At 29.6% G+C, this 16608-nt stretch overlaps 1 protein-coding gene and 1 pseudogene across 1 annotated transcript; one reads left to right on the top strand and one right to left on the bottom strand.

The window, feature by feature from the left end:
- Nucleotides 1-1195: 1195 nt before the first annotated feature.
- Nucleotides 1196-2094, bottom strand: LOC149880384 (uncharacterized). Its single transcript, XM_090070043.1, has one exon. The coding sequence runs from the start codon at nucleotides 1925-1927 to the stop codon at nucleotides 1196-1198; it is 732 nt and encodes a 243-aa protein (XP_089926169.1). The 5' UTR covers nucleotides 1928-2094.
- A 5627-nt stretch (nucleotides 2095-7721) lies between these two features.
- LOC149880385 (uncharacterized) lies at nucleotides 7722-16423 on the top strand (annotated as a pseudogene).
- Nucleotides 16424-16608: the final 185 nt, after the last annotated feature.

The following is a 16608-nucleotide window of genomic DNA, read 5'->3' on the forward strand; positions in this document are numbered from 1 at the left end:
ACCTTAACTATATTATTTCATAATTTGAAATTTTCCACATATTATTAGATGCTAAACCATAAAATTCTACTAAGAAATAATAATTTTTTATATTTATTAATAATTCAAAAAGAGAAAACTGGCGTTTTTAATAAAATTGAAAAGTAAACAGGTTTACTATAAGAGGAATTACAGAAAAGGTTATGATCTATATATTTCCAAACTTCATATTCTTAAAGTATATACAAATACCTAAAAAAAAAAAGAAAATTGAGTTGTTTTTCAACTTACTAATCTAAAAAATTTAATTTTTAATTTTGATTAAAAGAATATTGAGATTGAAATCGAAAATTGATAGGTATTTATGTTTAGGCACAACCACAAAGTAAGAGTTCTTACTTATGTGTAAAACTACAATATGCATATTTAATAAACTCAATTTAAAATATTTAAATATTAAAAACAGGTATTTTCACTCAGAGCTAGTCAAAAATAAGAGGTATTTTCACTAAGGTATAAAAATGCAATATTTATGACATATCCATGTCCATAAATAGTATCCAGGTCCATCAATAAACTCAATTTTAAATATCAAAACATATTAATTTTTTGAATTCCATGTTTTTATGAATTGACAAATTTATATACAAATTAGTGAACTTCTTCACATATTCCTTTGTTTTTCTTTGGACTGTAAAACAAAACAAAATTAGGTGATATTTTTTAACTAATGCAAAAATATTGTCATATACATATCATAGACATACGCAAACTGTCAATTCTAAGAAATAATTGATAAAAGGAAGCAAGCAAATGTTTTTTAAGATTCAAGGGCCATGTTGTTGCATAAATTTATCCCACATCAACTTTGCACATCACTTTGCATCTCACAATTTTTAAACTTGTAAGTCAAGGTAGGGATATTGTAATCACTGTAGTATTTCATCTTACCTTCATTTTGACATACAGGAATAAATTCATGAAAGTCTCTTGTTCCTGGTATTGTTTTTACATTTTTAAACCGTTCAGATTGTAATAGTCTTGTTTCTATCAAGCTTTCACTTGAAATATAAATAAAGTTTATACCTTTGATGTTGTTAGTGCAATATGTAAACATATCACGTGAGTTTAATATTTGATTTGTAGAAACTCTCTGCAAACTAGTATTAGCTACAAGCCGTTAAACTGTTCCTCCTATACCATCACAAAGTTGCTTTCAATGGCTGGTTGCAAAGAAAACCCATTTTGCATCTATTCCAAATTCTGATTTATGCTGACATAGATTAAAAATATTTTTGCAGTTTTTATATTGAGATGAACAGCCATCAGAAAAGTAGATCACATTTTCAATGCTGGGTATCTTTTGCTTTAGATTATTGATAATTGATTTTTGTACCTCGTAAACCATTGGTACATCATGATTGTTATCATCTGATATAATGCAATATGAAGTGGAATGCAATACTTGATTTTCTTTATAGTACACAACTACTAGATGAAGTGTGCACGGAAGATTATTCCAATGAAAACCTTGTACTTCATCCTGCAAAACAAAACTATAGTTTTCTGCAAAATCTCCTAGAATTATTGCACTATTTGATGGCAGTTCTTCTTTAAGATTTTTTAAATATTTAGATTGGCATTTAGAAATATATGAATGCGCTGTTAGCTTCACTAGTTTTTCCATCACCATATTTACATAATCTGGTATGCTTACAAGCTGTATAACTAAATTTGATCTATCAGTAGTAACCCATTGGTTAAATTCGATAGTATCTTCTTCCTCAAACTGTCTTATTAGTTCGAACAGCTTTTCTTCTAATTTAGATGTTTTTTTCGGACATTGTGTACATCGATGTAACATGCATTCTTTGTTTTGCATGTCACAAATAATAAGTTTATATAGTTCATGGTAATCAATTTTAATGGGTATGAGAATTAACTTCATGTTTAGATGGTAGATACAAACGCACACAGAATGGGTTCCTGATGAGTTTGGCAAAACACACCATTTAGGTCTTAAAACACAAAACTTGGAAAAACCTAACTTTACATGTGGATATCGAATTTTAAATGAAACAAATAACTCTTTTAAGCTTGATAAAAGTAGTCGCTTTTGCATATGGACTTTCCTAATAGCACTTACAGAATCCTTTTGACCAGGCATCTGGCGAGAGTTTTCATTATCTTCATAAAAATGTTTTACTGAAGTATTTATTTGATCAGGGAGCATTTTACCTCGCTTAGTTTGTAGAACTGCGAGAACTCCTTCCTTCTTTGCTAAAGATCTAGATTTTATTATTAGATATTTTGAAACACCAAAATACTCACTAGCTGCTTCAATTGACCATTCTTGTGGGCACAAAGTCAATATTTGAGTTTTGTCCCTAAATGAACAGCATTTTTCAAGTTTATCTTTTATCAAAACTAACATTTTTTCGAACTGAACAACTTTTTTTTTAAATCAAGAATATATTCATTATCAAAAACTTCAACTTCTGTCAATGGAATTTTTAAAGAACTTGATAACTTTTCTTTGAAAACTGTTGTAATAGTTTTAATTTTTTTTCTCCCAATACTCATACGATTCGCAAATGGCTTTCAATGAAGGTTGACTGGTGACACGCCAATTATACTGAGACAATCCGAAAGTTCTTGTCTGTTTTTATTTATATCAGCTTCTTGTTCAACGTTAAATACATTTTCTTTACTTCTACCTTTATTTGTGTAATCATCAGAAATATCAATGTTATTAGTATTAACTTCAGTGGAAGCTTTTAATTTGACTAAGCAATTTGTACAATTTTTGACCAGGTACAATATTGAACCTGTTGTTTAAAGCTATGGTTCTTAACGTGACTATGAAAAGCTTTACTAACATTTGCACGGTCTTTTGTGAACTAACAGTGGATCACAGCATTTATTCTGAAACACAGGGAACTTCTCAAGATAGTACTTTTGATGATGAAAACATAAGTCAATAATCAAATCAGGAGAAACACCAGACCTCAGTGCAACTAAATTTTGCTCATCTGGAGCTAAATCTTTAAAAAATTTTACTCCAATGTGGTTTGTAAACGTTAACTTGTGACAATTTGATTTTAAAATCAATCAAATGGAGCATTGTGATGTTCCAGCCATTATAAAAATACTTAATTTCAATATTTTATTTTTCTAAAACCAACATTAAATAAATAATAATTTCTAACATGAGTATTATAATCAAAACTTTAATTTTAAATAAATAAGTGTAATCATAGCTATTACACTTATTTATTTTCAAAATAAAAATGAATTTCTGGTTTCTTGTTTAATTAATTGAATGGAGCAAATGGTTCTAACATTTGAGTATTATATATAATAATGTTTATTTGAGAAATTATAATTTTTTTGTGAGAATTTGTTTTAGTTATAATCTCTATATGGAGATTGTAACCAAAACGGTGAATAAAAATGCAATAATAAAATAGACATGTGCATTAAAAAACAGTAAAATAACTTTTGCCTCTTACAGGTATTTATATATAAACTATTATTGTAAAGATTTAAAATGAATAGACCAATACCTTTTCTGCAATTAATCTTAAACTAGACATGTTTACTGAAAAATTATTGTTAAAAACCCGGTTTTCATCTTAAAGTTTTTATTCAAATATAAGATCTAATAACTTTAAGTAATGATTTTTGATTTCTTTCTTCAAAAGTTTCTATACCTATTAAATTTTGTAAACGTATGGTTAATGTAACTGTGCATACTTTAACATTTAGGTGTTGCTATAGACGTTGCTAAGAGCGCGGAGAATAAAAAAATGTAAAAAATCTCAAACTTCAAAGACCCATAACTCTCAAAATAATGAAATTGGCTCCAAATTATTTTTGACTATTCCTAACGATGGTATTAACTGCATTTGTGCCAAAAATCAAGTTTTCTGAGATGGTGGGTTATCTCGACTTGTTGTTTTGACATGGAATTAACCTTTGAGGTGTCAGTTAAGACAATCCTTAAATTTTGTTGTGTTGAGAGATTATATGAACGTAATCTTCTAATTAGCGTAAAAAAAATTGCATCATTGTGTCGCGCCAGAAGAAGCGTTGTGCGTGCTTCATATTCATTGTATAATTAAGTACGTGCGTATCCATTAAGGGTCTGCGTCTCGTTATTTGTTTAAATCGAGACGAGACAATCCTAAAAGCTTTGTCCTGATTAGCGACAAATATCGAGAAAGTTTTCAATTTTCAGTCGAAATCCGGGACGATACCGAGACGAGACGAGATGTCCCGGACAAAAAAGGAGCTTTACAATTTCCCGGAATTAACATCTTTTTAACGAGACATAACGAGACATAACGAGATATACTAGTTAATCCTTAATGTGAAATTTAAGTAATGAATTTCTGACACAATTACCAATATTTATTTCAGCTGCTATTATTGATATTGTTATTTTTGGGATAGTATTTAACTTTTTCCACTAAAATATCGTGTAAGAAGTGGATAAATATATGTCCAAGGGCTAAGTTTCTGATCATTTAACATTGTTTACCGCCGAAGTCAGTATTCACTTTTGATGCAAGAGTTTGTTTTACACTCATATTTAAGGGAAAGGTTATCCGAAGTGTCTTTAACTTTTTTGATCCATAAAACTTTTTTTTAAAAAGTGTACTTTTTGCAGAGACTAACAATAGAGCATGATGTTCAATACCTAGTTCTTTTATTTTTTCTCTTTTCCTTTGCCCTCCAAGGACCACCCATTGTTTATGGGGTTTTCCAGAACCAAAATGGCTACTTTTATTGGTCATAAGATTTTCTTGAAGCCATTGGTCTTCTTTTTCTATAAAAGAATAATAATTTCTACCACAATGTTTTGGTTTTTTTCTTCACTTTTGAAATAAATCTATCTAAAGTAGTATTAATTTATGTTCTATTTGCTAATTTCTTCAGTTTTATTTGATTTCGTTAAGTAAATCCTTCCGAAATGGTAATTTATCCACTCCTAATTCACGTATATTCGGGATAAGATCTAACCTTTTTGTTGTTGTTGTTTTTAAAATCATTAACATATATCAGAAACATTTTTGAGTACTTTATATCATTTTTCACTTTACACTGTTTAACATTTTATGTTATAACTTCATTGACAATTATCACATGACGTTCCCTATAATGTTTAAGTAAATAATGTTACTTGTATATTACAGGAAATACTGAAGCTGTTAAGTAATGGTATTTCAAATATCCAGCACTTCTTGAATAGTAAATCATTATTCAAATTAAAACATTTTAACAAATTTCTAAGTAGCATATGATGATAAAAATGTTTCTTGAAACTATATTTGATATGTTGAAACAAGTCATACAAGTAAAAAACTCAAATTCAAGATACAAGTAAAAAACTCAAATTCAAAATCAGCGACCATTTTGTCATTGCGTACTTGGCGTATGTGTGGTAAGAATGCATTTTGTCGTGTCATTTTTTAGAATTTCATATCAACATTTTTATTTTTTAAAAAGTAAACTTCATTTTTGTGTTAGTTTTTTTTGCAGTTAGGGTAAGGTTGCCAATATTGTACCCCCTAAGACAAAACTAAAAAATGTCGGTGATCTACTGAGTGAAAACATGGATTTTCAATTGGATTTCATAATTTAGGGGCTGTTTGTTGTAAAGATGTTAAAAAAACTCAAAATTTAAAAAGCGTTAAGTCTCGAAGAATCAAATTAAAAAAGTAGCGCTAAGAGTACAATTAAGGAAACGAGATCCTTAACTGTACCATTGTAATCCAATATTGTACCACTTTCGTGATTTCAATTACCTTACAGCTTTGCAAATATTTTATGATTTTAAATTTAAGGGGTTTAAAAAACCGATTAAAAGGAATGGTTTTTATAGAATCAGCAATTGGAAATATTCTGATATAACATAACATAACACCTAACTGCCCATAATATAATGAAATGAAGTTTTTTTATTTAATAAACTCTATGCAACTTGAATTATTTTTTCTTCTGGGAAATGCCGAAAAGAGTTATCACCACATATGGTGCAATTTTTATTTAAATTGTATGTTTATCAATGGGTTAGCTAAGATTAGAATAGAGGAGGAAGATAGGTATTAAAGATAGTTATGCTAAGTAATGCAAAACATAATATACTTTATCTGTTTTAAAAATAACCAAACTAAATATTGTAAAACAAAATACATAAAAACATTATTTTTGGCAAAAGTGTCAGATATATTGTGTCTGTTTTTGATTAACACCTGCACAGCCAACATGACACCAGCCTTGATATATTGGTAAAACTGAACTAGAGAGTGCTTCTTTTTAAGGACTGCTTGTCAATACAAGAGTAATACTAAAATTTTAATTTTTTTGTTTAAGTGGTGAAGTTCGTATTGTAAGTATGGATATTTCTCTAATTAAATCTCAAAAGGACTTTCTTAAACTTTACATGCGTTTTTTAGCGGTCAGAATGGTTGCGTCGGTACAATTTAGGACATGCCTTGAGGTACAATTTACGCAACTAATCTGACATTCAGTTAATTAAAAAATTTGACAAACAAAAATAAGATATTTTAAATTCTAGGTATTTATTTATAATTTAGATAAATTATGCTTTAACATAAATACACTGAACAAATCATATTTTCTGCTTTTTTTAGTGAAATACGCTTAGCCATAAAAACCTAAAATAAGAAATCTCCAATAACAAACCAACAAGAGCTTACTCTAGCCTTAATGCAGTCGGATGACAAAAAAAAACAGTTGACTACTTAATTTCATTCAGCAAAGATAAAAAATAAATTAAAAGATTTGTTGTGGGTTGTAAAAATAACGATTTATGTTAAAAGTATAATATAGGCATCGGTATTATTAGCAACCTTACCCTACTACTGCTATTATTGACTTTACTGTTCTGAAAAACTTCGTTGTAGTTCAGATATAAAATTGATATCGAAGGTATGTTGAGTCTTTTTTAAAATATATTGGGCCAAATTTAAAAACTAATTTTTTATGTGCATGCGAAATTTCATTGAAAAATATTATGTTGCAGATACCTAATTGCTTGTAGCAGAATAGGTACCTTAGCTTAATATTTTTCGCAATATAATGGGGGATTGAGGGGGGGGGGGGCCCGGCCCTTCCAACGATTTTCTAACAAAATGAAATAGAACATTATTATAGCCAATTTCTTTAAAAACAAGAACGAATATCATCATAATAGCTTAGTAATTTGAAAAAAGTATCTATATGATGCACCTCTGATTTGCTCATAATAATCTCTTTGCATTATATTATCATAATTATTATAAAATATATTTTATTGTTATTGTTTAATGTTGTTAAATAATCCTACATTATTTAATAACAATATGCTTTCATTCAATAGTTTAACTTTATATTTTAATTTTTTGATTATTTATGATAAATTTTTTATGATGTTTATGAGTGAATGAGGTATCGGATGGTGTGCATTATTTGATGCATCATACGGTCATTTTTTTAAAAAAAAAGTTCAGCATGCAAATAATATTTATGTTATGATAAAGTTGCTCATAATTATTATCAAATAATAATTATGTGCACTTTTGTCATCTTATCAAGCAATTCATGTGTTTTTGTCTAAAACAGAAATAAGTAAGTGATTTTAGTTTTCGAAAAAAAATGAAATTAAAGTAAATATTATTCTCTTAAAAAAATTTCATTCATTTTAAAAAAAATCATACTTGACATTTTAAGGTATCATGGGACCCAAAAAGAATATGCGTGTATTTCGTGGTGCAGCAAAAAAATATCTAGCATCAAGCTTCACTTTGCCTTCACAAATAGACATAGACTGTAGAAATGGACATATACTGTTTATATTTATTAGCAATGATGAATTACAAAAAGCAACTATTGAACAAGTCAATAAGCTTTATGGCAGTGGTTCCCAACCGGTGGTCCATGGACCCCTGGGGGTCCATATGAACTTTTGAAACGGACCACAAGGTAAACGTAAATTCAAAATAAATTTGAGTTATTGAATTTTAGTTTTGGTATTTTTCTCTGTCTTAAAGAAACAAATAAATCTTAAATTCAAAATGTAATTTATGCTAGACAACATGTTGCACAAAATCTGTGTAAGCCAATTCGACGTTAACCGTCAATGACTTGCGGACCACTATGAAACAATAAATACTTTATATTATTCTTACATCCTTTAATTTTAAATGCTATATAAAATTATCTTATCTTATGGTAAAAATATTTTTTTCTAACTAATTGGTTTGAAAGAAAGTAATTTGTATTATTTTCTTTAAACAGTCGAGAATATACTACTCTCAAATGAATTATACAAATCTCGAGTTAATATATTACATTATTTTATATTATTTTTAAAATTCTTTAGATGTCTAAAAGTAAAAAAAGGTCATATTCAGATGAATATATGAAATATGGTTTTACCTACATGCTAAAAGAAACCATTTGCTACCCACAGTGTGTTATTTGTTATAAAGTACTAGGAAATGACTCTATGAAACCCTCAAAGCTTGCTATTCATTTGAATAAGTGCCATCCTGATCTTCGAACAAAAGATTCTGATTTTTTCAAAAGAAAATTTGAATCACTGAAGAGATGTAAGTTGGATAAAACTGGGATTATTCACCAAACTCAACAGAATATAGTAGAAGCATCTTATAAGGTTTCATATATAATAGCACAGAAGAAAAAAGCTCACACATTGGCTGAAGAAGTTATACTTCCATGTACAAAAGAAATCGTTAGATTATTATTTGGAGAAGAAGCTGTAAAGAAGATAGATAATATCCCTTTATCAAATACTACAGTCAAACGAAGGTTAACTGACATTTCATCAAATATTAAAGAAAATGTTATTAATGAAATTAAAGAATCACCATATTTTTCTATTCAGTTGGATGAGTCCACAGATGTAAGTTCAATGGCACAATTAATTGTATTTTGTAGGTATATTCACAATAATAAATTCAAAGAAGAATTTTTGTTCTCTTCTTTCCTTGAAACAACAACAAAAGCAGCTGATATTATGGAAATTATGAAACAATTTTTCAATGACAATCAATTACAATGGAAATATTTTTTAGGAATTACTACTGATGGAGCTCCTGCCATGATGGGGTGTAAGTCTGGATTGCAGACTAGGGTAAAAGAGATTGCTCCAAATGTAGTTGGTGTACACTGTTTTATTCATAGACAGGCTTTGGCAACCAAAACATTGCCAGGTAGTTTGAAAACTGTCTTTAATCAATTGGTCAAATTAGTGAATCACATAAAATCTTCTGCTCTTAACACTCGACTTTTTACAAAATTTTGCTCTGACCTAGATGCTGAACACAATAAGTTATTGTTTTATACTTCAGTGCGATGGCTTTCTGCTGGAAATTTTTTGGAAAGATTTTTCAAGCTTAGAAACGAAGTGAAAGAATTTTTATGTCAAATGAAAAGTGGACTGGTAGAATATTTTGAATTTGACAATTTTGAAATAACAACTGCTTATCTCGTGGACATTGTGGGTCATTTTAACAAGTTAAATTTGCAACTTCAAGGCAAAAATGCTAATGTCATTACACGCTCGGATAAACTGAAGGCATTTATTGAAAAGCTCAAACTGTATAAGACTAGAATTAATAATGGAAACTTGATAATGTTTCAAAATTTAAATAGCGTAATTGGAAATAACATGCTTCCCGAAGTTATAAAGATAGAAATACTTTGTCACCTAGATAATTTGATTAATGAATTTGGTAACTATTTTCCAGATGTGAACCTTTTGAGCAGTGAAGTAATTATATCACCATTTTCTTGTGATGTGAAAAATGTGAATGAGGAAGCACAAGAAGAATTTATAGAGTTAAAAATGATACCACTGCTAAGGATCACTTCAAAATAACACCATTAAATAACTTCTGGTTGAAAATGAGGAATTTATATCCATTGTGTTCAACAATTGCACTTAAAGCCCTTATTCCTTTTTCAACATCATATTTGTGCGAAGCAGGGTTTTCAGCCATGTTATCTATAAAAACCAAAAAAAGAAATAGACTTGAAATTGATGCAGATATTAGATGTGCTCTATCAAAAACTAAACCAGATTTTCAGATATTAATTGCTGGTAAGCAGTGCCAGAATTCACATTGACCAGTTTTTGTATCATATATTAACTAAGATAAAATGTTTTTGGGTCATAGATAGTCTATTCTATTAAAAAATACCTTGAATAAAATGTTGTCCTGATGAATAAAAATTACATTATTAAAATGTTCGCCTTGTAATAATTTTTAAAAGCAAAGGGGTCCATGGAGATTTTATGATATATAATTTGGGGAATGGGTTAAAAAAGGTTGGGAACCACTGCTTTATGGCTTCAAGATTTATAGAAGTCATATTAAACTTCTTGTTAAAGAATCAAAAAACTTGGCATGCAATTTTTTTAAGAGATTCTAAACATTTTATTGACTTTTGCAGTAAGCTTTTCTTTTGTCAAATGACAGTATTGCCAGCAGCACAGTCATTACAGTCAACCTCAAAATTAAGTAGCACTATTTCATCTTTGTCAGTTAACTCATCTCCTAAACATATTAGTGTTTTATCTTCATCTGATTCAAGACCATCATTATCCAGGTTTAGAGCTGACCAGTTATCTCCTAGAAAAAAAGTCCTGAAACGACGGTTAAGTATTTTGGCTAGTGATATTGCTACCAAAACACTAAAGTATAGAGAGGGTGTAAAAGTGTTAAAGGAAAAGGCTAAGATAAGGTCAAACTTTAAACATCTTAATGAGAGTATCGCTCGCAAAGACAAGACAATTAAAAGTTTGAGGAATAAATTAAAACTTCAACATTTTAACTTACAGTTAAAAAAGCTTCAAGTTGCAAATTTTCGTTTAAGAAAACAGCTAGAATTTGCCCAAACAAAGCTGTCTAATGAAGAAACCATCTTACGCCAACAAATAACTGAAAAGAATGCGGAGATTTATGCCCTTCAGAATGACATGCTTAAGTTACAGGAGAAGATAGAACAAATGCAGCAAAAAGTACAAAACATCAAGTATAAAAATGTCTTCTCATCCAATATTAGGGCAGTAATCTATGATATGTTGGCATGTCAAGTTCCTACTCACTGCCCAGTTGGCACATCTAGTTTCAATTTCGGAATTAAAACCCTTATAAAAACGTATTCGTCACGTTCCAGGCGTAAACCAAGAACACGTAGATTTCACGGAAATTTTACTGGTGTTTGACACGTCTTTTATGAAGTTTCAAACACGTGTTTATTGAAGTTTTAAATACATGTCTTATAAGGTTTCAAGCACGTATTAAATGAAGTTTCAGTTTGGAACTTAAATCTTGATCAAGTACGTGTACGAGACGGTTAAGCGTAATTAAAAATACCTAGATTTTACGTGAATTTTACTAATTCTGTCACGTGTTTATACTAAAGTTTCAATTAAGGAAACTTTTAAAATCATTTTAATTTATTAAAATAACTTGTTCGTTTAAGATAATCATTTTCAACGTACGACTTATATTATAATAAAGAAATTAAATTATCATAATAAAGTAACATTAATGTTCCTTTCATTATTTACTACATTATATTTATAACATAATTCTACTTTTCTTTATTTTCTCCAAGCCAAAAAGTTAACGTAGCTATATTTCTTCAAAAATTTTACTTCAAAATATATATATATATATATAAAGATATATGCATATATCTAAATTTAAAAATCCGCAAATAAAAGAAAATGCATAAATTGATCAGTCTCTTGGCAGAAAGTGCTCTTTTCATTCCTTGCTTTAACCTTTCACTTAAATAAGTCTTTAACTGTATTTCAGAAATCTTCCATGTCACTAATGACAATAAAACTGTCGACAAAATCAAAGGTAAGTCATGTGTTGATGACAAATGGTCAGTATATTGCTTGTTTGGCACATGGTTACCATACATAACGTTAATTTTTTATTGTATTTCTTTCGTCATCAGAGTCTAAAATTGTATAACAATGCACTTTTGCATCCTTACACACAGTTTCATTTGCATCAAATTTTCACTTAAACTTTTCTTTAATTGTCCTAAAGACGTTTTCAAATTTTACTAACTCATTTATTGAAGTAACCTGTTCAAATGTCACTTCAAGTGCAAATCTTTAATGATGTAAATTCCATTTAGGTGAAAAAGAGGACTATCAAATAGTTTGTTATTTGGATAACATCCTTTACGAAACTATATCAGTTCTCAATTTTCTACCAGTTTTTAAATAAACTATTCTATGATTTTCTGGTGTTGCCTCTATTGAGCATCTTTCACAACCAAACTTTGCAGTGTGTCCCACTACACATTTAATAAATGCTTGTGCAGGTGCATCACAAGGAACTGAGAGAACACGAATTGGCAATTCAATGTCATTAATAGAAATTCCACACTGCCAAATTCCATCAGCCAAACTTGAAAATTTATGATTTATGTACAGGTAAGTTGTCAATATTTATGCCCACTTTAACAGACCCAGTTTCTTTAGTGCTTCTTTGAAAAATTGATAAAATACCCTTTTGTAATCCTAGGTAAACATACTGTCAATTACATTTATCAACTTCTACATTACAAGGCATACGCAGTAAAGTGTGAGAATCTTTTGGAATGTCTTCTTGATGAAATCAACCACTAATTTGTTTCATGCTAACAACTCATCAAAATACTCTCTTTGGAGTTTGTATTTTACTACCCATTTGGTAAGAACTGATAAAAATTTATGCACAGTTTGCTTAATTAAACATGTATCTTTATTTTCTGAGCTTGAACTTTCAAAAGGATCAGTTTCTTCTGAGGAATCAAAATGAGAATGACTACTTGAACTTAAAGCTATCGTAAGGGAATCATTGTGAAAACACTTTTAAATATTACTCTCACTATCTTCTGACGTTTCTTTTAAGAAATCAGTTTGAGAGTGAGAGCTTGATGAAGATAAATTGAAAGCACAAGCCAAAGATATATTTCCAGCCAAAGATATATTTCCAGCCAAAGCTGCTTGACATTTCTGTATATATTCTTTTATATATGATGCTGAATTTGCTGTCTTCATTTTTGTTAAAGTGCTAATTTTACAGCATTAATTACTAAAACTTGTAAAATGTTAAAATATAAGAAAACAAACCAAATTATTAGAAAAAATATAAATATAGGTAGGAGAACATGGGGTAAGATGACGCATGGGGCAAGATGAAAACATATTGTTATCTTCAAAACTTAACTAAATATGAAATCTAACTATAGCTAAAAGAGAAGCAGATTATATCTACTAGATTTATTTATGCTTTCTTTATAAATATTATTTTCGGAATCAAAGATAATTTATAAAAAGGTTTTTCATATATTAAGAAAAAAAAAAATTTATCCTCTTGTATTTGATTTATTTCATCATTACATCACCAGCCAAAGGTAAGCAAGAATTTCTCATTCAGTTTGTTCAATTTGGAAGCCATACAAGTAGTATTAAGCTATGATAACATATTTATGTAGAGTTGTGAGTCATTTTGAAGATTAACTAGCCTAGGGGCATGATGAACGGGGCAAGATGACTTGTTTGTCCTTTCGCCAAAGTACATGTTTTACCATAAACCTGTAATGTAATAATTTTTGTGTAGCTTAGTCATTATTACATTGCTTTATTATGCATTAAAATATTTTGTTTGACATTTGCTTTATTTTGCTGTGTCGGAATTTGCTATGAACTGATTAGTAGACTTTTTTTTGCATAGCCCTATATAAATATATAGTTAAATTGTTGAAAAAATTACATAACCGTTTGTATTACATATCTTATTAACTAGAAATTATGATACCGTGTTATTTGAGAAGGTAATGGTATAATAGAATTTACTTTTTTTAAAGCCGCCATCTTGCCCCGCATACGGGGCAAGATGATAATTTGAGGTAATTTTGGTTAATAATTTTTTTCCAGGCTATTTTTAATTTTGATATGGGTTTTTTATATATATATGTTACGCGTAATAATTTTTTTTCCACTTTTTGATAAAGTTTTACTTATTGAAACAGCTATTGAATAAGATGTAAGTGCTTTTCAAAACGTTCGTCATCTTGCCCCATGTTCCCCTATATATCCATAATATTGCCATATTACCGATATACACATTATCATTCTATTGAGAAAATAATAACATCCAACTATTGTTATAACATCCAACATTTTTTTTGGCTTATATCCAACAAATTAATGTACATTATGGCAACAACAACAAAAAATATTTACCAGAAATATAGATATATCTAATGTATTTCATAGGCTTGGTCTAAACTCTTCATAAGGCAACAAATGTATGAAAAGCAAAAACATTAGTCTTATACATACAAAAACTGTAATTACTTAACATTTTTTTGACAAATATTTCCCCAAATGTACTCTAAGTATACTATTGAATCTTCAAGAAAATACAAAATGAAGCAGCTGTTGCAGGGAACACCAATTTTCAATTTTAAATCTTCTTTACTCATTAAAAACTGCTTTACAAAAGTCTCTCCTTCAATTTATTCTTTTTAAAATGCTTCAAATAAGTTCGTAAAAAAAAAACCGCTAAAGCTATATTTAAGGGATTTTAAGGAAACTGCGTCAGTATCCACTTTCCGTAATTGCTTCTGCGCGTAAATCAACTTTTAAATATTCGCGTGTTTTTATCACTGGTTTCACAACCATTACAAAAACCTATTACAAAATCACACTACGATTCTGCAACGGTGAAACCATCCGTAAATACAGAATACAAAGTTAAACATTTTTTTAAATACAAAGTTAAACATTTTTTGGCAGAAATCATTAAATGAACTGAACTGCAAGTCATCACTTAAAGCCTCGGAAACTTCAAAAGGCAAGCTTTTAGTTAGAGATTGCTTTGCAGCAAACATTGTTGTTCAGCTCAATAAACTCCGTTACAAGGACAGTAAAGGTAAATAAATAAAGGTAAAGGTAAATAAACTATTTATCATATTATTACTCTAATATTGTTTTGCTGATAAAATTATGATTTTGAATAATATTCTGAACATAAAAAGTTTGTTGATTAGCATACTTGTTTCAAATTTACAAACAAGTTCTTTGCATTGCACACTTGCTGATAATTTTTTTTCTTTTTTAAGGTGATCCAAAAGGCTTTGTTAACTTTTTGGACAAACATGGCCTGCCCAGAGGATTAATACCACGCAACAGAGGAAATAGACTGCACATCCTTTTTCATACATGTGGAGTTTTGATCCACCACTTCCACAAACTTCAAAGTTTTCTGTTTTCTGGGGTAGTTTTGTGTGGACTAAGAAATTCTTTGTTCGAAGACTTCACATCTGAAACAGGTTAGATTTTATAGTGTAATAATGACCTTATCATATACTTTATGACATATTATATTTAATTTAAGGTATCCGTGAGATGTGTGCCCTAGCATTAATTGGAAAGCTACTGACTGATCCTAGGATGAAAAAGTTCTACGTTGCATCAGGTCATGGACTTGACTACTTGTCTGGCATTCAAGTTTTCAAAGATGTTCGCAATGCACTTGTTGAAAGCAGCACAATGGCCCTTTCCCTTATTCACAGAAAAACAGACTTTTTTGCTGGTGACCTCAATGATCCAGTTTTTAATTCAATTAGTGACTTTTGTCCAAGGACTGAAGAAATGAGATGCGCATTAGCCAGCTGCCTAAATGCTATCATTAGTGTTATTGATCGTCAGTATGAACGACAGTTCAACATGACCTCAACTGATCAATTGAAGTCCCAAACACTATCGGCATGACCTCATAAAATTGACTCTGAAGAACTTGTAGGTATGTTTAGCGCTGCAAAGCAGAAAGCTTGTAATGCCACTCTTTTTTTCTTGTCATCAAAAATTCACACATGCAAAAATAGGACAACTGGTTTCCTTTCTAAAAAACCAACTGATGTACGAAATAAATTGATAGCTTGGTCCATCTCCTCAGCCCGAAAAAAGCGGTTAGCAAACATACAATGCCATGAAGAAATGAAGGTGGAGTCGATTAAACGCATGGCTAAAATGATTAAAATTAAGGAGGACAAAGAAAGAAGAAAAGTAGAAAAAGTATTAAAATCTTGCATGCCTCAGCAGATAAAGCAACTGTTTCCGGATTTGGAAAGTAATGCGGCAGCAGATATTGAAGACATTCTCAATGGTACTGCTCTTGGAAGAAATATATGCCACATGTTGCATGATGCTGGCACTAACAGCCAAGATATATACTATGGCAGACTACTTAGCATTACAAAAAAGAACAGTGCCATATATATAGTTTCTTATTGGAAACCAAATGAGAATGAGGATGATGATGGTGTTGAGTACGATATGACTAAATGTCAACTCTCTGCATACATCATAAGCGGTGATATGGTGATATCATAAACAAATTGTGATTGAATTGATAATAGTATGGTAAGTTTTATTATAAAGAGTAAAATGGTTTATATGCTTGTGTTAATAAATATCATTTACGATAATAGGTAAGTCAAATTGTTAGAAGTATTTTTGCAATTGTAGTTATTGTATATATTATGCTCCCCCCAGCATTTTTATTTTTTTTTTGTAAA

Source organism: Hydra viridissima, unplaced genomic scaffold, assembly GCF_058129835.1.
Source record: "Hydra viridissima isolate aposymbiotic clone 2 unplaced genomic scaffold, HvirCarnegie_v1 scaffold_13, whole genome shotgun sequence".
In the NCBI taxonomy this organism is placed as follows: Eukaryota; Metazoa; Cnidaria; class Hydrozoa; order Anthoathecata; family Hydridae; genus Hydra; species Hydra viridissima.